The sequence below is a fragment of the Penicillium crustosum genome, assembly GCF_028827405.1.
Source record: "Penicillium crustosum strain IBT 35664 chromosome Unknown utg000001l_segment0_segment0, whole genome shotgun sequence".
NCBI classification, from domain to species: Eukaryota; Fungi; Ascomycota; class Eurotiomycetes; order Eurotiales; family Aspergillaceae; genus Penicillium; species Penicillium crustosum.
The window spans coordinates 7,378,872-7,403,125 of NW_026623122.1; the positions used below are offsets into that span (position 1 = coordinate 7,378,872).

Consider the following 24,254-nt stretch of genomic DNA (forward strand, 5'->3'; position numbering starts at 1 on the left):
TTTCTACACGCAAAAATGGGCAGCAAAAAGAGAAAAGCCGGTCGCCCGGCGCAACCGAAAACAGCCCCTGAACCCTCTAAGTTTGACATCGAAGAGCGATTCGAAGACTCAGAAGATGACTTCCAGACCGGCCGTGATCAGATTCTACTTGAGGAAGGCCCAGAGGCAAAGAGACGGCGGAGAGTTGCCGAGGAAGGTATGTGACTCTAATAATGATTTAATCTGCTGCAAAAGGTGTCTTACTGATCGCCGCAGAGGAATTGATCCAACCCTCCGACGAAGAAATCCTTGGCTATGAATCCGCAGACGAGGATGACGACCTTGAAGACTCAGAAGAGGAAGATGAATATGATGATATGGGCCAGCCAAAGGGTGGCGCCGAATCCGAGGAAGAAGATGAAGGCATTGCTGCCTGGGGCTCATCAAAGAAGGATCTTTACAACGCAGATCAGATCGAGACCGAGGTCGATGCACTGGAGGAAGAGCAGGAGGCCAAGAGACTACAACTGAAGCAGTTGCAGGCTATGAATGAGGCTGATTTCGGGTTTGACGAGTCTGAATGGGTGGAATCCGGCAAGGGTGCAGAGGACGGCGCCGATGCTGGCGTGGTGACTGAAGTGCTTCCGCAATTGGAGATCACCGAGGATATGGATACCGATGAGAAGCTGAAGATTTTGAAGTCGAGATACCCCGAGTTTGAACCCCTGGCGAAGGACTTTGTGGATCTTCAAAGCTCCTTCAAGGATCTTCAACAAGCAGCCTCGAAGGCTTCCTCAACAGACGACGATTCAGAAGAGCCACAGCCATCTCCAGTGCCCGTGGTGAAATTCCGTGCGCTATCTGCGTACCTTGGCACGATCAGCATGTACTTCATGCTCCTCTCCTCCCCATCTCCCGATGCAACGAGCGAACACGTTCCGATGACCCCCGCCGAACTCCGACAACACCCTGTCATGGGATCGCTTGTCAAATTCCGGAAGCTGTGGAACACCGTCAAGGATCTCGAGGAGGTTGAGGAGGCCGTTGAGGAGCCTATCAAGGAGACTAAGACCGAGACAACCAAGGCACCAAAGAACCAGGAGACCCAAGAGAACAAGAAGCCTAAACAGAAGAAGCTCAGCAAGGCTGAGATAGCACAGGCAGAAGCTGAAGCTCTCCGCGCCGAGCGTCTCCGCCAAACAGAGGCCGGCCTCGCCGATCTCGAGAACCTGGCCACCGAGCCTTCACGGAAACGCAAGACACAAAAGGTCAAGGCACCTCTCAAGGATGACGACTCTGACTTCGGTGACGAGGATGCCCTCACAGCCCACGAGGCAGAGGAGAAGGCCAAGCAGAAGCGCTCGCTCCGCTTCTACACCTCGCAACTGGCCCAGAAGGCCAACAAGCGCAATGCAGCAGGCCGAGATGCCGGCGGAGACGCCGATCTTCCATACCGCGAACGTCTGCGTGACCGTCAAGCCCGTCTCAACGCGGAAGCCGAGAAGCGTGGCCGCAAAGAACTCAACCCCGACCAGCAGCTGGGCGGTGATAGTGACGACGAGGATCGTCGTGTCGCCAAGGAGCTCCGCCGTGGTGAGGGTGCCAAGGAAGGTACCGATGACGACGAATACTACGACATGGTGGCATCCCGCTCCAAGAAGCGCAAGGACGACAAGCAGGCTCGTGCAGATGCGCACGCTGAGGCTGAGCGCCTTGGTGGAAAGGTCTATGAGCAAGAGGAGATTGGTCCGGATGGCAAGCGTGCTATTACGTACCAGATCCAGAAGAATAAGGGTTTGCACGCGAAACGCAGTAAGGACTCACGTAACCCGCGTGTTAAGAAGAGAAAGAAGTATGAGGAGAAGAAGAAGAAGCTTGGCAGTACTAAGCAGCTGTACAAGGGTGGTGAGGGCCGTGGTGGATATGGTGGTGAGCTTACGGGTATCAAGAAGAACCTGGTTAAGAGTGTTAAACTGTGAATGTGTGCTTGATCATAAACTTCACGGTCTTGTGTGTATGTTTTCATGGCGTTCACTGCGGGCAGTTTCAGGCATTCGATGTGTATATAACCCCGATTTCATCTTTTGGTTTACCCGAAGTTTCAAAAACCGTTTTATTCATCTCAGTCCATCTTCTCTTAGTAGGTACATGATGCGCTTGATGCACTAGAAATTCTAGCTACTATGATCCCAACTTAGACTGTTTTTCCCGATCTAGATGCGAATGATCACCCGTGGACATTCATATAAAATACTACTTCATTCTCCTAATGGGATAGATCAACACCGTGGGTTCGGCCAATTGATGATGACATGGGGTGTAAATGTATGTTGCACTTCGAAAGGCGATTTGGGATATCCATGGATCATTGACCTCCATGCACTTGGTGCCGTAATAATAAATCCTTTCACTCGAACAAGCCTTCAAAGACTGCCTTCAAATGGTCTGAGCCACCCTGTGAGAAATCAACCTCTAGAAAACCTCTCGCTAGGGAGTTCTTGTAATGACGCTGTTAGTTCAATTCGTTTTCTTGTTAGAAAAAGAAGAACTCATACCGCTTCTTCTAGGTCTTGCATCTCCTCCGAGGATAGAACGGCACAGGCCGCGACGATGTTCTCTCCTCGTGCCGAAAGAGACGCAATATCATTTGCGCGAGATACAATAGCTGGGTCGATACCGTTGATTGCTGCACAACTATGCCGCGCGTCAATTGACTTTGAATAAGTGCAATGCGGGTACAATAAAAAGCAGGACGTACATGGTACCAAAGCTCTTGTTGCTTCGCCCCGGACGAAAGCTGTTAGAACCGTAAGCTTCATTCACGTACCATTAACCCAGGAGCCAGTGTTCGTGCACATACTTATAAAGATACGTGATCTGGTCCTCGACTTCCTGGGTTTCTTCGGAGACTTGGACTTCCATGTGGCCAAGCTGGAGTCGAGGGCGCAAAGCGAGGAAGTTATTCTCGAAAATCTCATGAAAATGAGTTGCTGCAATGACTTTAGCGGGACTCTCGAGGCGCAGCAGATAATCGAGTATGCCACAGGCAAGCCCGATGCCGTCTGAATGCGCTAATTAGCCTGCATCAAGAGCGATATCTAGACAGGACAAACCGCTTTCGTTGGTTCCCTTCCCAAACTCATCGATGATGACCAAGCTTCGATTTGTGACTTGTTTCAGGCAGAGGGAGATCTGCTGCAAATCGTTCATGAATGTGCTTTGGACCTAAACACATGTGAGCCTGCCAAGTCCGAGACTTTATACAGAGGGTTCGAGATAACCTTGGAGACACTCTCTTGGGTATTGATTTTGGTCAAGATCTTATCCGTGACTCCCAATTCCGCGCTGTCCGCAGGAACAAAGCTGTGGCTATTAGCCTTTGTATGACCATCTCAATGAAAAGAGAAATACCTCCCAATCTGTGCTAGGTAGACAATCAGAGCCACCTGATTTCAAGTTAGAAAATGTGTCCCACAAAGACAAATATAAATTACCTGCTTGATATAGACACTTTTCCCGGAGTAGTTCGGTCCAGTTAAGAGCAACATGCTGGGATTAGAATCTATGGATGACGCAGCATCATTGATCCCAGACTCATTCCCACCAAATATCAATGTGTTGTTTGGAACATAGGACGAAACAGTCAATTCTTGCAGAATGTGCCTGCTATTTGTCAGGGATATCGAGGGATGATTGTTGGCGAGGTCTTACCGGCCACCCTTGATTCTGATCACATTTTGTTCAGCCATTCGTGGTCTGGTCAGCTTATAAAAGCTGGCTGCCTGTGTGAGAGCAAGAAGGCTATGGAATTTGTATCAGTGGACCTCGCAACATGTTCCACAAGGACTAACCTATCAATATCCCCGCAAATATCAGACGCATCGACGAGCACGTTCTCATATCGAAGAACCCTCTGCGCCAAGTCGTACACAATCTCGATTTCTTTCTCTATCAAGGTGCACTTTTCAGTTTTCCATCTCCATGGCCTCCTATTAATCCAGCAAGCTTACCACATATAATACCGTATATATCCCCCAACTTCTCATCCATCTCTCTCATGCGGAAGTCTTTGAAATACGCCCGATTCTCCGTGATGAACATCAATTCCCACTCGTCATTGGAGCCAGTATAGACCGCGGCACCATGATCATTGAGTGGAATGGCAATGTTGAACCCAAGCTGAGGGAAGTAAATAACATTAACGTCGACATCGAGAGTCGCCGGGATTGTTGCGGCAATGTCGAGCGCAACGTGCTTGAGAAGACTGTTGAGACCATCGTATCTGTCTTTGATTCTATCAAGATCTCTGTCAATTCCTTGCTTAACTACTGTTCTTCCTTGCTCTTCGGAGTTATCAATATCGACCTAAAGGATTAGATGAGTTATTAATTCCCACTAAAAAGGGACCTTACAATTTCTTGAACCATACGACCAACTCTGTACAGCTGTGCTGCTTCAAAGACTTTGAGAGCCTACAAGACGTCAGTACACGAATAACTGAGATACCTATTAGAGATCGACCTTGCTTCGGAGAGTCAGGCTGTGCGCTCCAGAGACTTCCCGCAGTGCATCGTTGATGTCGATAGAGTAGAACGCAAACTGGTCAGTCAACCTATTAGTATTGCAATACAAGAATTATTACCCTGGCATAGACGGATGGTAGCAAATTAAACATACAGCAAGAAGGCTAGCCCAAACTGTAGTTTTGAATCCAGTAACTTTAGCACTGCCAGTACTAATTCCCTTGCGAAGATTGATCATGACAGGTCTGAGGTTTTTGATGTGTTTCAATGCCTTGGCCATCTTCTCCAATACAGCAATATTGTCAGGGCGGGAGAAGACTCCTATAAAATCATGCCGTTCACGAATCGCAGCTAGATCCACGCTTGGACGGAAAAATGTTTGCTTGAGTCTTGCCCTACCCTGAGGAGTGTATGCGAAGTGCTGGAAGAGCCCATAGACCGAAAGACCCTCTTTACCCGAAGCTGACTTTTTCCCTGGGCCCTGATTAAACATATTTGGGTGTGACTCCGACTGGAGAATCTGGAGAGAGGTGAAGGTGTTGTTGTTGATCCACATCGTATGCCGTAGATTGAACATCTGCAGTGCTCGAATCCGATACTCATTTCCTTCTTCAAGGGGGCTAGGTGCCGCGGCTCTTCGTCGCTGCAGGTAGGTGAGTATAGCCCCTGCACAGCCAATAGTCACGGGGTTCTCCATGTCGACGGAGCTTGAGATGTGCAACAGTCTCCCTTCTTGGAGGGTGAAGCCCATCTCTTCTGGATCCACTTCTTCCGGCCCGGCAAGGCCATTCTGAGGCACGAAAAACCGGATGCGCTGTTCGTGCGTAGATGAAATTTCTAAAGCCAGGAGTTTGCTTTCTGCATTGGAGTAACTGAATTCGGGTGTTGGACGAATGTCTATCTGGTAAGGAAGGTAGGTAGAAGAAACTAGATAGAAATTATCAGCATTTGCTTGCACTGGAAAGGGTCAAGAGCTCAAATGTACCATCTTCTTGTGCAAGGGTTTGATCTTGATTTTGAGAACTAAGATCGACACGAGGAGGTGTCAAAACCACCGTAGGCTTGATTTGGAGAAGTACTGCATATGGCCCGATTAGCACTTCAAATCTAGACATAAACAATGAACCCACAAGCGTCAATTGTCTCCATGTCCCCTGAGCGACTGTCTCCAAGCAGATACAACTTTTCTTCTTCGGCTGAGTAGTATGAGCACCCCACAGTTCCGTGGTCCTTCATGTCGATGGCAGCAATGACATGATCATCTAAGTCATCATCAGTAGCCCTCACCGAACGATCTGTTTCGATCTTAGTATTGGTAGGAAACGGAGTGCGCAATTGAATTGCCGATGAAATGATAGGAGTTTGAGGGGGACCACTTGAAATGCTGAGGGCTTGACTTGATGGCGCCCTGTGGCCCAGTCGTCGCCCAGAGGTACGAGGCGTGATTGGAGGGCGTGAAGCTGGTGTTCTCTTTCTTTGTAATGGAGGCATCTTGTCGAAGCTAATGGAATTGGGGTCACCAGGGATGCGATGAGAAAGGGAAATGATGAGGAGAATGAAATGGTGGGTTTCTATTGATGGGAAGCCGGCCTAGTCACCTGTCCACGGGTCGCCCTTCGAGCCTACATGAAACAGGCAATATGATCAATATGATTAGAACTAGATTATTGTACAACGAGTGAATGGACTAGTATACAAAGTCATACAGTCGTGATATGTAAAGTGCAGGCAGATTCGACATGCAATCGAAAAATTCCCAAAAAAAAGTAATACAAAACATCGTATGCACCACATAAGAACGCTAGATTTCATGTTTTCATTCACTCTTGCGTGGTTAGCACCAGGCCAGACTTAGCTTCATCCAGAGAAACTTGGACAGTTTGACCAGAGACAACTTCACCTCGGATGATCTTATCAGCCAAGCGATTTCCAATCTCCTTGGCAATGAGACGGTTCAAAGGTCGGGCACCAAATCTGGGATCGTAGCCTTTCTCGCACAGCCAGTTCTTGGTCTCATTGTCAACCTGTAAGATCATACGGCGGTCATCGAGTCTGGCCTGAAGCTCTTTGATTCTGATGTCGACGATATCACGTAGAGCATCCTTCGATAGCCGCCTGAAGATGATGAATTCATCAATTCGGTTCATGAACTCAGGTGGGTATGCGCTCTGAACCACATCCATAACAGCCGCTTTGACCTTTTCTGGGAGTTCGGCATCACCGGATTCTTTAATTGGGTGTAAGGGGTCTGCCCCGACCAAAATGCTAGCTCCAAGGTTCGAGGTCAACACAATCAGGGTGTTTCGGAAATCGACCTTGTGGCCTTGGGCGTCTGTCAAGAAGCCCTCGTCGAGGACCTGCAGCAGTAGCGCCGAGATATCACGATGCGCCTTCTCGAATTCATCAAATAACAGGACAGCATAAGGCTTCCGTCTGACAGCCTCGGTAAGCTGGCCAGCATCATCATATCCGACATACCCAGCAGGGGAACCGATAAGACGACTAATTGTGTGCTTCTCCTGGAATTCACTCATATCAAAGCGCAAAACAGCAGTTTCGGTGGAGAAAAGGAACTCAGCCATCTTCTTGCAGAGCTCAGTCTTTCCAACACCGGTGGGGCCAAGGAACATGAATGAGGCCATAGGGCGGTTTTCTCCGCTGAGGCCAGCTCTCTGCATCCGTACAGCGTTTGCCACAGCAGAAAGCGCTTCGTCTTGTCCACGGACTGATTTTCGGAGAGTATCCTCCATATGAATCAGCTTCTCCACGTCTCCAGCCATGAGCTTGTTAACGGGGATGCCTGTGGTCCGAGAGACGACATTTCCAATATCATCTGCAGTAACCGAGTCATGAATCAAAGTTTGATTTTGAGGATCCTGTTCAGCGCCCTCTTTAGGTAACTTGGTTTCGAGGTCCGGGATGGTAGAGTATCTCAACTCTCCAGCCCTGGCAAAGTTTCCTTCGCGTTGAGCTTGTTCAAGTTCAAACCGAGCGCGTTCCAAATCCTCCTTGGTGCGTTTGATAGCATCAATTTCGGCCTTCTCCTGCTCCCAGGCCTCGGTCAATTTAGCGGCCTCCGCTTGCTTGGTCTTCAGGTCTTCTTGAAGCTTCTCCCGCCGTTCGCGGCTGGCAACATCCGTTTCCTTGCGAAGAGACTCAAGCTCGATTTGGATTGTGGTGATATCACGTTCGAGTTCCCGAATTGAGTCGGGCTTCGACTCCTGCTGCAACCGCAGAGCTGACGCAGCTTCGTCGACAAGATCAATTGCTTTGTCAGGGAGGAATCGATCGGTGATATATCGATTGCTGTAAGTAGCTGCAGCTACTAAAGCACCATCTGTAATTCTGACACCATGGTGTACTTCGTATTTGTTTTTGATGCCCCGTAGGATTGAAATAGTCGAGGCGACCGATGGCTCGTTCACCAGAATAGGCTGGAACCGTCGGGCAAGAGCCACGTCTTTTTCAATTAATCGATATTCGTTGAGGGTAGTGGCACCACAGCATTGAAGCTCGCCTCGCGACAGAGCAGGCTTGAGCAGATTACTAGCATCAATACTGCCCTCGGCCTTGCCTAGTCCCAGCAAAGTGTGGAGCTCATCAATGAAGAGGATCACCCCACCTTGCGCATCCTCCACTTCCTTCAGGACGGCTTTGAGACGCTCCTCAAAATCGCCCCGAAACTTGGCTCCCGCGATTAAAGAGCCTAGATCCAATGCAACAACCCGTTTGTCTTTGATGCTCTCTGGGACATCTCCTTGTACGATGCGCTGAGCCAACCCTTCGAGAACGGCGGTCTTACCAGTTCCAGCAGCACCGATCAGCACAGGATTGTTCTTAGTTCGCCGGGAGAGAATTTGAATAGTTCGATGAATCTCGGCATCTCGCCCAATGACTGGATCCAGCTTGCCAGCTTTAGCTTTCTCTGTGAGCTCAACACCATACTTTTCGAGTGCTGGTTTCTCGTCCTCTCCACTCATATCCATCCGGTGAGTGCCACCTGGGGGGTGTGGACGCCCCCCCTTGGAATAGTGGCGGACATATACTGAGTTATGGTTGACGGCTGGTAGAATGATAGAGGCGCAGGGCAGTATGCTTGACCTTGGGATCGGAGACAGAAGGCGGGTCGATGATAGGTGAGACGTTCGCAAAAGCCGGCTGCGGGCATTGAGGGATAATCTCGCGGCCATGATGTAGATAATGGAAATCAGGCCTTGAGAGAGAGAGGAAAAAAAGCCGTTCAGTAACCCAACATCTGAGATGTCACTGGTATAGCTTAAATACCATCAACCAAGGTCCCTCGGGAGGCTTCTCGAAAGATCCACATAGCGAACGCTAAGTGGCGGAGAGAGCTGAAGCTCCGTCACCAGTTAGTCACCTGACTAGTCAAAGCTCCATCCTGAAGTCACCAGTCAATCACATGACTAGTCCAGACAAGCTCGCCAACAAGTCACCTGACTAGTCTTCGCTCTTCCACGTTTTTCCGTGACTCCGTTAGAGATTTTCCGTAATAAAAAAAAATCCTCCCTTTTTAACCCCTCCCTCATCTACTTTCTTTTCCTTTTTTCCTTTTCCCTCCAGATACCAACACACCTCTCTTTCACAATGGGTTTCACCGACTTTGTCTCTGATGCCGGCCTGACTCGTAGGCGCCCCTGAGATTTTGTTATTTCGAATCAATTGGTGACTGACTGTGCCCCTCAGTGGCCAACAACTTCCTGTCCACTCGGTCCTACATTGTTGGGTATGAATGCCTCCCCCCCTTAATTGCCCAATTTTTTTTTTTTTTTTCCATTCTTCTTTTCTTCCTTTCCTGTTATGCTTTCATGATGAGAAACATTGGTCCGTGTTTAGGAGGCGGATTAAGACCCCGCTGGATGACTACAACCAATCGCGAGCAATCGCACCTCTGATCTTGCTTTACTATGCCACATTGTTGAATACTTTACATCTGATGTGAACATCAATGCTAACTCTGTTCAACAGCAACTCGCCCAGCCAGGCCGATGTCGTGACCTTCAAGGCCTTCAGCGCCGCCCCCGACGCCGCCAAGTACCCCAACGTTGCCCGCTGGTACAAGCACATCGCCTCTTACGAGAGCGAATTCTCCACCCTCCCCGGTGACTCCTCCGCAGCTTTCACTACCTACGGTCCCGAGACCACCGAGCTTCCTTCCAACCCCAAGGACAAGCCCGAGGAGGAGGATGATGATGAGGACCTCTTCGGTTCCGACTCCGAGGAGGAGGACCCCGAGGTCGTTGCCGAGCGCAACAAGCGCCTCGAGGAATACAAGGCCAAGAAGGCCGGCAAGGTCAAGCCCGCTGCTAAGTCCCTCGTCACCATGGAGGTCAAGCCTTGGGGTATGTGTTTTTCCAATCTCTTCTTTCACCTCAGATGCTAACAAACATTTCCAGATGATGAGACCAACCTTGAGGAGCTCGAGGCCAACGTCCGCGCTATTGAGTGGGATGGTCTCGTCTGGGGTGCCTCCAAGTGGGTTCCCGTCGGCTTCGGTATTAAGAAGCTCCAGATCAACCTTGTCGTTGAGGACGAGAAGGTCTCCACCGATGAGCTCCAGCAGACGATCGAGGAGGATGAGGACCACGTCCAGTCCACTGACATCGCTGCCATGCAGAAGCTGTAAATTTGCGATGCCCATTTATGAAGCAGGAATTGTGTGATGGAAATGCGTGATGTCAAAGGAATCCTTTACGAACCTAGTCCAACTAGAAAGCTGGTCCAGTAGTGACCGGTCATTGATGAAAATTTAAAAAAAATTCATGACCATTATATACCCCTGTAAATTTTCCACTGTAATTTGCCAATAACCGTGTCAGGTAGTTGATCAAGCTTTCTTTCTTCCTTTTGGGACTTTCATACAGAATACTGGAGCGGTAATTGCTCGACTGACTTTCAAAAGACAGATATCGACTTTGGGGCATTCGATGTCTCGTATATCAACGCTCAATATATACATATATATGGCTTCTAACCAACATTCAATCAATAGTCCCAGATAATCAATCACAATTACCTGGCCTAGTCGTTGAATCGTTTCTGTTGACGTCGCTGTCTCATCATAATTTTCTTGTGGATGATGGTTTGGCCGCTTTATGGGTTATAAAGCCTGCATAGATCCTTGGGTAACTAGTACATATTCTACATTATACAAGCGAAGGTTTAAAATTCCTTGAGGGGCTCATTTAAATAACTAAAAATGGAAGAAAAAAAGTGTTGGTTAACCCATTTGAAAGGGAATTCTTCATGTCCCGAAATATATTTCCGCCACCCTGTCCTCCTTGCAAGGCTGGTACATTATAGCGATGACCTAATAAGGCTTAGCCCCCACAAGCTTCAGCAGTTTATCATTCAACTGTGGAAGCTCTAACGGTTGATCTCTATCTCTTGGATCCCTTGTCCCATCCTCAAGCATCACATGAGTATTGCGCACCACTACGTGATCATGGGGCCAATGAGTGGTTCCTCCCCAACGCTCGAAGACCTGCTTTTTGAGAGCCAGTTGTTCGGGGCTTGCCATGGAAGCCGGTGTGTATGCTGCATATATGGCCGTTCGAATCTGATTACTCTTTGGTGTGGGATCAGATCCATAGTGGATTGTGCGACTGTCCCATAGAATGAGGTCCCCAGGCTCCGCGCAGACCTTGTGTGGCCCCATACCTCGGACTCTAAACCAGTTCAGTTGCTCGGGTGGAAAGAAGTAGATGTCTTTGAGCGGCAGCCAAGAGTCCTTGTTTGGACGGGAATTGAAAAATTCTTCGTTATGCGCATGGGAGCCGGGCCATACGACAAGACCACCATCTTCGGGACCGGATGACGACAAGCATATGATACCTTGTATACAATGTAGTCCCCGTCGAAGAGGCGATTGATCCACGTGTTCCCAAGGTTTCCGTGTTGGTGCGTCGGGTCGATTTGGGAACGTGATGTTTAGGCTGTCAAAGCTCGCCAAAAGTTCATCTGTCCCCCAGAGAGTAGCGAACGTTTCTAGGACGGCAGGTTCCGTTCGAGCATCCCACATAAACTTTTCATGGGAAACACAGTACCCAGCAAAGGTGCGGATTTTATTCTGAACTGGCAAGTTTTTCTCAATCCAGGTATTGTTGTCCTCGAAATCAAGCTCAGTGCCAAATGAAAGGAGCCATTCTTTGGCCTTTTCACGATACTGCGTGACGCGCTCCGGGGGAATAACCCCCTTGATCACGGCAAATCCGTCTTTGGTCAGGTCATCACGGAAATCACCGTGGTTCGCTGATCTGATTCAAACTTAGTGACGTTGGAACAAAAGTATTCATATAGGTTCGATATTACCTCAACAAATCTGGTCTTGGCGAGGGAATCAACTGAATATCCGTGGATGAATTCTTGACATGTTCCGTGGACAAGCCTTGAAGAACTGAGACCGAAGGATACTTCTCACTTGACATTTTTGAAAAGTTAGTTTTCAATGGAGAAAGCTGATGACTTGAGGCCTATCATTTCGAACCAATATATACCATTTCAAAAGTAAGGGAGAGCCCGTATCACTGAGAGTTAGACAGGCCCAACCTACACATGTATGTACTTCGAGATAACTCTAACTTAAGAGCGGGCCAATGAAGGTCTTGCATCAAGCATTCCCCGCACTCACCCCACGCCCCCCACGCCCTGTGTGTCCCGTAGAGGTGCCCAGCCTGCCAGTTACGGCCCGTGTCGATGGTTCACTACACCCTAGAACGCCCCCCCAGACCAATATTGATCGGGTACTGCACCCTGTAAGGTCAGTAGCCGTTATCGCTACGGGCAAGAACTTATGTTGTTCGGACATTGTTCTCAACATCCCGAGGGTTTCTCCTATCATCTATCTCTTAACTACAACGGATATAATGATATCTTCACTTGTCAAGTAACAACTTTCAAGATTGTACCAAGACCTGAGCCAATGAGCAAGTAAGGCCTTTATCTTCACATCTTTTCAGGTCTGGTTCACCAGGTTGAGTGTTGTTAGGCGACTGCATGTCTTTGATAGAGATAAGGACTGGCTTAGGAATTGCAATCCGCCACAACCTTTCTTGCATCAAGGACATAAAACAACGAAAAGTTCCTTCCTACATCAATAACTCATCATTGAAAATCTTTTAAGAAATGGACCAACTTTTTAGCATTGTGCAGTTTGGCTCTATAGGCCCACTGCAGCCCAAATCAAGCAAATTGACAATTACTTTGCTTGTGATTACCTGTTGCGTCTTCGCCGTGGTATGTAAATTTATTTCTAGTTCGGGCTATGACGTACCGCGTCTAGACGATTTGGCACAGGACTAATTTTCATAGACAACTGGATACGATGCTGGCTTGATGTAAGGAATGTGTTGGATTTTGATTATCAAAACGCATGCTGACAGTGAACCCAAGGAATGGCATTAACATGATGCCCCAGTACGTGGATTGGTTTCAATTGACGACGGTGACCAAGTCTCTGAGCACTTGTGCGTCCTACATTGGATGGTTTATTGCTGCACTTTTCATGGGTCCTGTTATTGAACGCACCGGTCGAAAGGGCGGTATTGTTGTTTCAATCATCCTGAAGCTCATTGGGATTGCATTGATGACATCCGCTCAAAGCGTCGGCATGTTCATTGGAGGCCGTATAATTTTAGGATGGGCCAAAGGAACCGCAGCTATTGCTTCTTCCACGTAAGTCTTCGTTTACGTGCTCACTAAGCGCAGCCACTTGCTGGTGCATTATCTGACACAAAATATGGACCACAGTTGGTTGGCAGAGACTTTACCATCGGACATTCGTGGACGAGGCCTAAGTGTCACGTACTCGGTCTTTTTCGTTGGTGCACTCCTCGCTTCTGGGATATGCTATGGCACGGCAAATATAGCTAGCTCATGGTCCTGGCGTCTTCCATGTTTACTTATGTCTATGTGGTCCCTTGTTTGCTTTGGTGTACTGTTTGCGACGCCTGAATCGCCTAGGTGGCTGGTGAGCACATCTTGGACCCAAAGTTCGACTTTTATGAAGCTCATGATTGCTGATAAATCATGTCACAGGCTTATCACGGCCGAGAAGACGAAGCCTTAAAGGTTGTAGCGTCCATTTATTCGTCCGGTGACGTTTCTTGTCCGGTTGCAATTGCCCAGCACCTTGAAATTCTCAACGCAATGCGACATGAGCAAGAAAGTGGAAAGACGCTCTCCTACGCGGAGATTGTGCGAACCCCTAATTCTCGCAAACGCCTCATTCTCGCTCTGAGTGTGGCAGTTATCTCTATGTTATCGGGGAACAACATCGTATCATACTACCTGGGTGATATGCTTACTACGGCTGGAATTTACAACAGTCATGTACAGCTTCAAATTGTGAGTACTAATCTTGGTGATTTTAATGGCCGGAATTTTATGGGTCGAATCTAACACATTTAGACAATCGTCCTTAATTCATGGGCATTAGTCTGCGCAATGTCTGGCACTTTCCTGACGGATAAACTTGGACGAAAAACGTTGTGCTTGATGGCATGCACTATGATGACTATTACCTTGTTCTTGGTTGGAGTTTTAACTAAATGTTTGTCATCCACGATCATTCAGTTCAAATTGTGACATTTAATTACATACTAACACACGATTTCCAGTCTTTGGAAATGGAGCCGATACATCCGGGGTATATGCCACGATTGCCATGATTTTCCTTTTCCAAGGCTCTTATAGCTTCGGTATCACCCCTATAACCCAGCTTTATCCGCCTGAGGTGCTTAGCTACTCGATCCGTGCAAATGGCATGGCAGCTTGGACTCTAGTTGTTAATCTTTGCGGGTCAGCTTTCTTCTCCATTACTAGCATCTTATTCATCAAACTGACATAAGCTATAGACTTCTCTCGACACTGGCAATGCCAATCGCACTGGGAGCGATTGGTTGGAAGATGTACATGATCAATGGTGCGTGGGATGCACTACAAGCAATATTCGTGGTATTCTTTTGGATTGAGACCAAAAATCTCTCGCTTGAAGATATTGATCGGGTGATTGATGGCAACCCGCCACTCAATGGCATCGACCCTGAAGGGCACTATGACAAAAAGGATACCAAAGACCTGAATCCGATCACAGAGCATGAAGTTCAGAAGACGACCCGGGTTAAGCGGTTTTTCTGACTTACGTCTTAGTTCCTTTGCCCTTTTGTTTTCTAACGTTGCTAGGGCTTATACCGTGGTTAGTTGAATAAATTGACATCTCTCAAGATTATGCAACTACAGCAATGAATCGATGAAATGGCAGAAAAACTGTGTGCATGAAACCAACGAAAGAGTAAACACTATTGGCACAATAAAAAATAACCCCTAAATAACGTTCGGATCGTGTATGTTATTTTTCTTATTGGAACATTTGATCTTGGCTCAAACCTCGACCCTTTGTTGACCTGTGTTACCAAGCGTTAGCTGGACATATCATATATATGTTGATATTAACATCGACAGCCATACTCATCGGATGTGTTTTTTGGTGTCGATAGCAGAGGACAAGATGAATCAAAAGTGTTTACACCGCTGATAAGCCTGGCAAGAAGCTGCTCTAGCTGATCAGCATCGGGTGTGACCGACTGCACAAGTCGGGGTATTGGGGTATTGGGAGGATCTTTATATTGAGCCACAGGCTCTGTAGCCCGGCCGTCGAGAAAATGGGGAGAAGATGGATATATATCGTTTTGCAATTGTGCCATGTTAAGAGACCAAAGGAAAAATATGATGAAAGATGAATGCGAGAAGAACCAATCCCAGGATTTGATTGCTGCTAACGAAAGAAGAAATCACCGTAAGTGTCCGAGGGAATATGTTCTTTATGTTGGGCCCCACGGCTCATTTTTGGGATAAATACACCGTATATAGTGCAAACCGGGTAATTTGGAGTGTCTTGATCTTGATCTTTCTAGTTCCAGACCGGCTGGCAAATCGTGCAAGGTATATCAAACGTGTTTCCCCTCTCTTTCTTGAACCATATTTTCTCTCTGTGTGACAGCCACTTTAAGCCATCTATGAGTCCGCATCCTCCGAAGTTGACGGATCTTGCAGAGGAAGCAAAGTTTTTCGCTATCACAGAGGTTACTGAGGAATATCGGGGTTGGACAGTAGAGTCGAACAGTGTTACCCTCGCTCAGGGGCCGATCTACTGTGTGTTGCCCATTGGCGTCGCAGAATTCACCGAAAGGAAGTATACAGAAACAGTCATGGTTTTATGTCAGATACACCAGTTTATTCCATCAATTGACACCAGCATGTTCATTGATGGGGTTGTAGACATGTACATAAGTAGTAGTGTTCCAATGTCCAGTTTCGGGGTTGATATTGCAAGGAATGAATAAAAGGTTCACTGAAGAGTTAGGTAGGGAGATACCCCCTTTATTCACTAGAGAAGGCCCCATGGAAACAAAACCATGAATCATTTTCAATAGCAGGATGAACAAATGCAATAGATGTGATGAAATCTGAGCCAGTCAAAAGTTGATTAGGTAAACCGCGGGATGAGCCTGAAGGCCGGGGCCTCCACGAACCTCCCGCGAACGTATCAAACGGCATCACAACGCCGTCCACAGCCAGGGACCCCAGACTTCATCTCAACCTCAATAGTCCGGTGGAGATTATCTAGAATTATCCACCGACGAAAAAAACCCGCAGCGACCCAACCTAACCACCGAACACCAACTCGCAACCCAAAACCAACCTCACCACCCATCATGAGCTTCCTCTCCCGCGCGGTCACTTTGTTCGGCCTCATCCTGATAGCTCACGCGTAAGCTCTCCAATCATCGGCTTAATAACTATATCTACTCCCCCTCGAGCGAAGCTAACAATTCCCTCTACAGAGGCTACTCGGCCCACGAACACACTGTCCTCTACAGCAACCTCACATCCACCGCCCTCCCACAAGACATTATCATCGAAACCCTTGTTTCCGTATTAATTGTTTCAATCGGACTGGTCTTGGGCGCGCAGAAGTTGAAGCCGATTAGCTGGCGCGAATGGGCGGGCGAGATCGAACGGGATGGCGGAGCGCGCAACCCGTACCTGAGTCTGGAGGAGCGTTATGGATTCTGGGATATTCGGGTGAGTCTTATCTCTACTTTGATGTGTATCTTGCCGGAACTACATCCAGATGTGGATTTATAATGATGTGCTTTTATTGCGGGACATCAATCTTTGCTTTGAGTCAGGAATCTCAGGAGCTAACATTTGGAAAAAAAATATAGGCTAAGCGAAAGGAGTTTGCGGACTGGGTTCGCGGTCAGGATGTGTCGATCAAAGAGTGATTGTTGAATATTGAATATTGAGTTTGTGATTATGTGCTGCAGTGGGGGAGCTGTATAATATGCATTGCGGCAAAAGGATTCAGTTTTCAAATGAGATGCTCAGTTTGTTGCTGATTATGATATCTACATCCAGAACCGATAGTCGTGTACTAATCTTGGATAATCACTGGTGGCATGCGCCGATGATGAGGTGGCAAACTCATATTCATGGGATATACTCTAGAGGCGACCGAGAGGTTGCACAGACATACCACCCGTACGCCTCCCTGGCTGCCCGCTTGCTTGTGACCTTGAGCAATGGGATCACTGCTAGATATAGACGCTTTTGGCGCACCCGATTTGCATTCCCGCGCCATACTGATGCAGGATGGCGATGTATAATCTAGGCCATTGGAAGCATGACTCCGCCTAAATTATTGTGATTAGCCCAATAAGCAAGGGGGTTATATCACCTGCACGGTAGCAATAGGCAAGCTTATTCTAGAGTCGTCCGAGAATGCTTGGCTCAGCACAGGGAATCATGCGTTGAGGTGATCGCAATCCTGTATCTGGTGATGGGTAGAAGGCAAGTTGAGACCGAAGGCGAATTGCAGGTGCAGCCATGTAGTGCTGTAAATTGTATACATACGATGTAGCTGTACAACCTAATGACACAATATGCATGTCAATAGTACTACATACCTGTCCAACTAGTCACAAAAAGACCATCTGCAGTGCTCTGGGATCAAGCTTAAACCCTCGAGGTGCACGGTACGAGTATAGTATGTCGACCCTCTTTGTCCACTTTGATATCCTATGTACACCGTACGGAATAGGAAGATACTGCTATTTTAGTCAAGGCACTGCCCAGAAAAAAGAAAATATAAATATAGATGCGGTCCCCTACTGGATGGAGTTAACCGAGCCGTTGACTTGTCTCAAATTGACCCACCTTCGTCTGATGATCTGAGGAGTCTACAAAGTACGGGTTGGGGTTGCTGGTGCCCAAAGCACCAACCTCGAGATAATTGGTGTACAGAGTATTCCGTAGGGTGGAATTTGTGAATTAGATATTGTTAAAACTAGCTACATCCTTAAAACAATAATCTAATAATACTACAATGCCTAGTACATAGTAGAGGAAAAGGTACAGAATTTACCTCGGCCAACGGAGTACCTGATTTGATGACAACTGGAACCAAGTGATGTCTCACTTGGAGGCTGGTTCGACTTTCTTAGCCCCAAGACACGTAGGATCGCGCCATTATCTGAGGCCTAAGAAACTATTACTCATAGTAGTTTATATTGAGTCAGATGTGAGAAAATCCAGAACTGAACTGGATGGCATCAAAAGGGATTCGTATGCCGCCACGCGGTCAAGGGTATGTCCCACTTACTACTCCGTACGGGGTAGTAACTTCCAGGGTAACTTCCAGGGTAAGTAAACTTTCAGGCTACTGAAATCTGAATTATTGGCTGAAATTGAGACATATTTCGTTCCAAGTTTATAGATTTCTATATTTGTTATGATTACGGAGTACTTTGGATAGGCTGCCCAGCCCCGGTGGTCAGACGCGGCTAAGTTAGCTAGTGTCGGCATATTGCCACTATGTCAATATGCCAAGTATTCCAAGTAATTCCAATTATTTCAATTATTCCTTGATTTCGTGCAAAAGAAATAGGAACGCATTCTATATTTGCTGTCATTGCAGTTAATTATATTTGTCACGTAGCATTGTAGAAGTGAATATCCCCTATGAATATATCACCAAATACATGGGGCTTGTGGATTTGGTGTGACCCCAGAAATCGACTAAAATAGAAACAGCAAGACCTTGCAGATCTCAAATTGCGCTAGATCCAGACTCTGATCGCTGACTGGAACAGGTATTGGCAAAGTACGTGTGTAAACAGTCTACAATATGAAACTTCCGTTGTTTCCCAGGACAACCCCCAGCCTTATAATCCCACCACCCCCAGCCTTTTTCTGAGATCACTTTTATTTCTCTCTCCACCCTCCCCATATTTCCTTACAATAATCCATCTAATAATCTCTAATCCATCAAAATGCGTTTCTCCATCGTCTTCACTACCCTCTCGGCCATTGCCCTGGCCAGCGCCCAGAGCAGTGCCTCCGTCGAGGTAAGCAGAACCAAAACATCATACCATACCACCAAAAGAACAACATAAGCTAACCAATCCAACAGACTGTTGACAACCCTGCCACTCAGTACCTGACCCAGACCAACTCTCTCGGTGTCGTGACTGGCCAACCTGAAGCTGTCACTACTCAGCCCTCTGCTGTCACCAGCCAGGCCGCTGCCGTGACCTCGCAGCAGCCCGCTGCCTCCATCCCCGCCGGTCTGACCTCGCCCGTCGCCGGCCCCGGCGCCACTCACACCACTTTGTCCACTGCCTCCAGCAGCGCTGGCACTGGCACCGGCTCCTCTGCCACCGGCACCCAGACCTCAGGCTCTTCGGCTACTGGTACCTCTTCCACTAGCACCAGCTCCTCTGACTCCTCCGAGTCCTCATCCAGCTCTGGCTCTAGCTCCAGCTCGTCTGCTTCTGCTTCCAGCTCAGCCTCTACTGGTGGCGCTGCTATGGCCACCGCTGGCCCCGTCGGTCTCGGCATGGTTGCCGGTGCTGCTCTCGTTGCTTTCCTCTAAGCAAATTATGAGCCTTGTGACTGGCCAACGTCAATCTCATGTCTCCTATCGTACTGTGATGTCCACTCCGGTCCCAGTTAGGTGAGGGGTTGGTTGCGGTCGGTCGGTTATGTTGATCCAGTATTTGGATTAACGGGAATGAGGGACATGAATATGCGAACATCGATTATTTTTTTTAAGGGGAATTTGTTATTTCCCTCCCCCCAGGTTTCATATTGAATTTTTAATTCTTTAGCATTGGGCAGGACTCGTCTGTTTCACTGCGTTGTACTCGGAGGCGCATATTCACGGCGCACCTGGTTCCAACTTTTTTCTTCTCTCTTTGTGATTAACTTAATCCATCCCTGGGTAAATACGAGCCTTAATTTCCTGAGTATGTATCGAGAGTATAGATCATAAATGTGCGTTAGACATGTCGCAATTCCTCACAATATTATGGTAATAATTCATGCATATGATCGACAAGGGCTCGCTCCCTCATTTGTAGCAACAAGCAAATCTTAATTATTGCAAGGGGTCAGTGGGTACAGGTCATGATACATATCCCGCGATAGGTATTACGTATGTACGGAGTATGTAGTACATACATAGTCAGTCAGTCTCGTTAACGAGTGGGTGAATTTGGATTTCATCTAGGCACGCATTACACCACATATATGGAGTACCCCGTACAGCGTACTTAGTCCACAGCTTCTCGGAATAACACGCAAGGACCGTGATATAATTTTGTTTGGGCTGAAATAGGAGGCAAGGGCCATGAGCTCTCATCTAATTCAAATATTACTCTACCAAGACTTATACATGCCTGGCAGCTGCTATCGCTCTCGCACTCAAGGGACACGCCATGACCGCTTTCGAGGTACACATGTTGTCACCCAGATTCAAGAGATTGGAGAATTTAAATCACACTCCTTATCTTGCGGCTATTGATTAGATGGGGACTTGGCCCCATTCGAGACCTTGGAACTGAATATTATGGTGGCAGAATGGCCAGCTCTATCCCAAACTACCCTCAACAAGAACGACTAGATGCTGAGTACCCACGGCTCAAAAAACCATCAGATCTATTGTGCCGTATTGTAACAGATGCTTTTTGACCTCGCCGTTGAGGTTGATATTACCATCGTTCCACCGGAAAGTGCCTTTCTTTGTGAAGGTAACAAACACCATGCGATAGTACGACAACCACGGTCAAGCTCATTTCAAGAATGGGTGTACCCAGGGCATGAAAAGGCTGAAAGAAATAATGTAATTGGGAGTCAATAAGCAAGAGTAAAATTGAATGAGAGATCGTTGAGACCGGAAAGGACGAAAAGACATTGAAAGAACTGCTAGCAGTAGAAGAAAACCGGCTGCTTGAAGGTTTTTACAGGAGATAACTCTCAACAATGCGCTTGTCCCACGTTTAGAACGAGTGTCAAATTTCCCAGTTGTAAGCAAAAGCTGCGTCATTGGGACATCTTCATTTTCTGCCGCAAACTCAATCAAGTTGCAGCCTTACATCAGCCCCGTCTTCTATACGGAGTAGCTAAAGCGGCGATATCACTCTGTCCAGACTCCACTACTTGCGGAGAGGGAAATGTCATGCCAGTTGCTGTTGGGGAGTTTCTGCTCACACCCATCTTTGGCATTCGAGTGGCCAAATCTCGATGACCCCCTCGCACAGTCCAAATATACTTTTAGCTATCTATATGAAGATAGCTGGACCTTCTTCCTCTTTCTGTAAGCCTGACGTATGAATGATATAATATAAGTAGGCAGGGTATTATTTTTCGCCAAATAAGGAGATATGGCTCAATTAATCTCTCCCCCTTTATATTCCTAACTTCCTACAATAGATGTCTCATGGGATAGCAAGGGATATAGCAAGGACGGGGTGAAAGGGCAATCCCAAAGAGGTAATATTAGTTACGCGTCTATGACGCGACAAATATCACGTGACTGACGCGCGACCGAAAAGGTTAGTGCGACCTCCACTCAAAACAAACCGTCGACGAAGTAACCATTTCTTATCATTGTGATTGTGATTGTGATTGTTGTGCTTTCACTGGTCCGCATCACTTTCTGAATTTGCATTGTTCTCCAACATAGTTTATCCTATTCTTTTAGTACCCTACAACCATCCAAAAGTCCAGCATGGTAAGTCATTTATGTTCAACTCATTGACACATCGGTTTCCCAGCAACCACTGTATGCTCGTGCTCTGTATCTGACATGGATATCTAGCCGTCCAACTTGCGCCGGCTAGCTGCCGACCATGCTGCCCTGCACCGCGATCTTCCGCCGTACTACTTGCAGCCGTCAGACGGTGACGACCTGTCACAGCTGACAATACTTCTCACGGGCCCAGCGGGCACACCTTTTCACAGGGATTATGGGAGCTCCATCTTAAGATGCCCGATGACTATCCTAAGAGTCCCCCAAAGGCTACCTTTAAGACGAAGATATGGCATCCAAACATGGAGGAGCTCACCGGAGCCGTCTGTGTGGATACGCTTAAACGGGATTGGCAGCCCAATTTAACACTCCGCGATGTACTGGTGGTAAGTGGGACAGCGCTAGGGAAATGAGTTTTCGAACTAACGACAACACTTGTTTCTATTCAGACAATCTCATGTCTACTTATCTACCCCAACCCGGACTCTGCCCTCAACGCTTCTGCGGGCGCTCTTATGCAAGAGAACTATGACGCCTTCGCACACCAAGCCAAGCTCATGACCTCAATCCACGCCCCGATCCCACCCAACTTCAAGGATGCAGTAACCGAAGCAAAGCTCCGAGGTGAGGAGGCAGGGACAGCACGCGAGGAGAAAGAAAAGGACGCAGTCATTCAACGCCCGCGGAGACAGGCCCGCGCCCACGCCGCTGCAAGCAAGAAAACTGCCCGCAATACCACTGCATCTGAAAGCACACCACAATCCTCATATGCTTCCCAATCCTCATATGCTTCCCAATCCTCATATGCTTCCCAATCCTCATATGCTTCCCAATCCTCATATGCTTCCCAATCCTCATATGCTTCCCAATCCTCATATGCTTCCCAATCCTCAAACCCTTTCGCCGAACCTCCCCCGTCCATGACAGACGACGTCGACAGCGAAAGCGACGACCCCGCTAGCGCAAGCAAAGAAAACAACCCAACTCTTTCCCCCTCACCTGTCTACTTCGCGCCCCCGAGTCCTCGTAAGACTGCCTTGGGAAAACGCCCCCTCTCCGTCCTCTCAATTCACTACCCGGAAGACTCCGATGCAGACATGATGCTCATCGATTCTGACAACGACAACGACGCCCCCGCCATGACCTCCAATGAACGAAACATCACTGCAAACACACGTTCCCGTACTTCATCACCACTACGGAAAACACCCAAGCTCTCCCTACTCTGTGGAGGAGTCAATGCCTCCGGCCGTCTCCGCGATGAGATGCCAATATTCGAAGACTTGCCCCAGCTGGCTATGCAAGACCCCCTACGTCGGCTGAGCGGGGACGGTAAAGAGAACCGCGGATCCGTAGCCGTACGTGGGTTGAAAGAGAAGCGTGAATACCAACCCATGAAAACGCTTAATGGCTCTACTCCCGTTTCTCCAGCACATGCTCAACTACCCACGCCGTCACTACCATCGTCATCTCTGTCAGGCTCTTCCAATTCTGGAATCCCCAAAAAGAAAGCCACAAGCGGCTTGCACAAACGCCTAGCTGTCAGAGCAAAGCCGCGTATTGGAATCCGCCGGCTATGAGAAATCCATCCATCTATCAGGAACTTGATTTAATCTGATGGATTTCTTTTGTGCTGCATTTTCAGCCCTCTGTTTCATTTCGATAATTGGAGACAAACCAACTTCTGATTTGAGTCGAGCTGATTTTGATTTTAATTGGCTTTTGTTCTCCCCTCTCTCTACACCTATTTCACTACCCCTGCCCCCATTAGCGACATTTCTTGATACCCTTGGTGGTCTGTTGAATTCAACCGGACTTACAAAATTGCATGAAGCGAGGAGCGAGGAGGACTTCTGGAGCTGGTTCTATTACTGCATTGGCAACATGGCCAGGTTGGGCAAGGTGGCCCTGTAGTTACAATTTGACTTAGCTTGGACATAGTTGTCTGTTTGTTTATGAATTCGTATGAAATTACATGTCTCATGATAGTAACTAGTTACTGTAATACTCAAGGGAAGTAAGTAGCTACAGATCACTTCGTCTCTAGATATAGCAGCTATGAGCTGTGTTCCTTGGCCATCTCTCTTACGCGCATTGGAATTGGGTTCATTCTCTAGCAGGAGCTAGGCAACACCTATATCATAGGTTGATAGTGCAGTCAACAATGTGGCGCAACTTCATGACTTCTACAATCTAGTCCGAGCTTACAGTTTAGCAATGTTGTGATACTTGTGATACTTTCATGACGATATATGACCATATAGATTAATTGTACGTCTGCAGAAAGAGCCCTGCCCAGGCGGAGAGTAGGTAGAAGGTTGTAATACCATAGATTAATCGGAAGGATTTTCTGGGACTATCGAGCTGCAATGTCCTTCCCGCCAAGTTTCCAAACATTCCCAGAGAACGAGAACAAAGAAAACCAGGCAAGCTCTGGCACTAAGAGATTTGCCCAGGTTTCAACTAAAATGCTCAAAAAAAGACAAACAACCGCTTTGCACATATAACTGGATAAGTATAAGAATCCCAGGACACGTCGAAAAGATGATGGGTAGAATTGGGATAATTGGATGAAGCCACCGAGAAAAAGCGTAACCAAGAAAAGATATGCCGATAACGATATGTTCGATCCACGTTGGGAT

At 47.6% G+C, this 24,254-nt stretch overlaps 9 protein-coding genes across 9 annotated transcripts; 6 read left to right on the forward strand and 3 right to left on the reverse strand.

Moving 5' to 3' along the window:
- Positions 1–15: 15 nt before the first annotated feature.
- On the forward strand, positions 16–1,958 carry N7487_002776 (something about silencing 10 family protein; the record flags this gene model as incomplete). The annotated part of the gene is made up of 2 exons (XM_056870523.1): positions 16–196; positions 256–1,958. 2 exons carry the CDS (start codon positions 16–18, stop codon positions 1,956–1,958), a joined length of 1,884 nt encoding a protein of 627 aa, XP_056735307.1.
- A 428-nt stretch (positions 1,959–2,386) lies between these two features.
- Positions 2,387–5,993, reverse strand: N7487_002777 (MutS family protein MSH5; the record flags this gene model as incomplete). The annotated part of the gene is made up of 16 exons (XM_056870524.1): positions 2,387–2,476; positions 2,535–2,673; positions 2,738–2,776; positions 2,840–3,041; positions 3,093–3,204; positions 3,261–3,342; positions 3,391–3,425; positions 3,474–3,642; positions 3,691–3,780; positions 3,831–3,927; positions 3,990–4,344; positions 4,392–4,451; positions 4,501–4,578; positions 4,657–5,429; positions 5,488–5,580; positions 5,633–5,993. The coding sequence occupies 16 exons, from the start codon at positions 5,991–5,993 to the stop codon at positions 2,387–2,389; spliced, it is 2,775 nt and encodes a 924-aa protein (XP_056735308.1).
- A 329-nt stretch (positions 5,994–6,322) lies between these two features.
- Positions 6,323–8,692, reverse strand: hsp78 (chaperone ATPase HSP78; the record flags this gene model as incomplete). Its single annotated transcript, XM_056870525.1, has 1 exon — positions 6,323–8,692. The coding sequence occupies one exon, from the start codon at positions 8,690–8,692 to the stop codon at positions 6,323–6,325; it is 2,370 nt and encodes a 789-aa protein (XP_056735309.1).
- Positions 8,693–9,027: 335 nt separating this feature from the next.
- N7487_002779 (translation elongation factor 1 subunit beta) lies at positions 9,028–10,306 on the forward strand. The gene is made up of 4 exons (XM_056870526.1): positions 9,028–9,147; positions 9,207–9,246; positions 9,489–9,862; positions 9,917–10,306. Exons 1-4 carry the CDS (start codon positions 9,108–9,110, stop codon positions 10,144–10,146), a joined length of 684 nt encoding a protein of 227 aa, XP_056735310.1. The 5' UTR covers positions 9,028–9,107; the 3' UTR covers positions 10,147–10,306.
- Positions 10,307–10,830: 524 nt separating this feature from the next.
- N7487_002780 (phytanoyl-CoA dioxygenase family protein) lies at positions 10,831–11,947 on the reverse strand (the record flags this gene model as incomplete). Its single annotated transcript, XM_056870527.1, has 2 exons — positions 10,831–11,776; positions 11,832–11,947. 2 exons carry the CDS (start codon positions 11,945–11,947, stop codon positions 10,831–10,833), a joined length of 1,062 nt encoding a protein of 353 aa, XP_056735311.1.
- A 697-nt stretch (positions 11,948–12,644) lies between these two features.
- N7487_002781 (uncharacterized protein) lies at positions 12,645–14,657 on the forward strand (the record flags this gene model as incomplete). Its single annotated transcript, XM_056870528.1, has 8 exons — positions 12,645–12,755; positions 12,831–12,856; positions 12,912–13,193; positions 13,269–13,488; positions 13,557–13,865; positions 13,929–14,070; positions 14,138–14,318; positions 14,375–14,657. The coding sequence occupies 8 exons, from the start codon at positions 12,645–12,647 to the stop codon at positions 14,655–14,657; spliced, it is 1,554 nt and encodes a 517-aa protein (XP_056735312.1).
- Positions 14,658–16,234: 1,577 nt separating this feature from the next.
- Positions 16,235–16,807, forward strand: N7487_002782 (membrane magnesium transporter family protein; the record flags this gene model as incomplete). The annotated part of the gene is made up of 3 exons (XM_056870529.1): positions 16,235–16,290; positions 16,364–16,604; positions 16,748–16,807. The coding sequence occupies 3 exons, from the start codon at positions 16,235–16,237 to the stop codon at positions 16,805–16,807; spliced, it is 357 nt and encodes a 118-aa protein (XP_056735313.1).
- A 2,046-nt stretch (positions 16,808–18,853) lies between these two features.
- On the forward strand, positions 18,854–19,455 carry N7487_002783 (putative GPI anchored protein; the record flags this gene model as incomplete). Its single annotated transcript, XM_056870530.1, has 2 exons — positions 18,854–18,928; positions 18,994–19,455. 2 exons carry the CDS (start codon positions 18,854–18,856, stop codon positions 19,453–19,455), a joined length of 537 nt encoding a protein of 178 aa, XP_056735314.1.
- Positions 19,456–21,591: 2,136 nt separating this feature from the next.
- On the forward strand, positions 21,592–23,192 carry N7487_002784 (putative ubiquitin conjugating enzyme E2; the record flags this gene model as incomplete). Its single annotated transcript, XM_056870531.1, has 4 exons — positions 21,592–21,594; positions 21,682–21,755; positions 21,806–21,998; positions 22,062–23,192. The coding sequence occupies 4 exons, from the start codon at positions 21,592–21,594 to the stop codon at positions 23,190–23,192; spliced, it is 1,401 nt and encodes a 466-aa protein (XP_056735315.1).
- Positions 23,193–24,254: the final 1,062 nt, after the last annotated feature.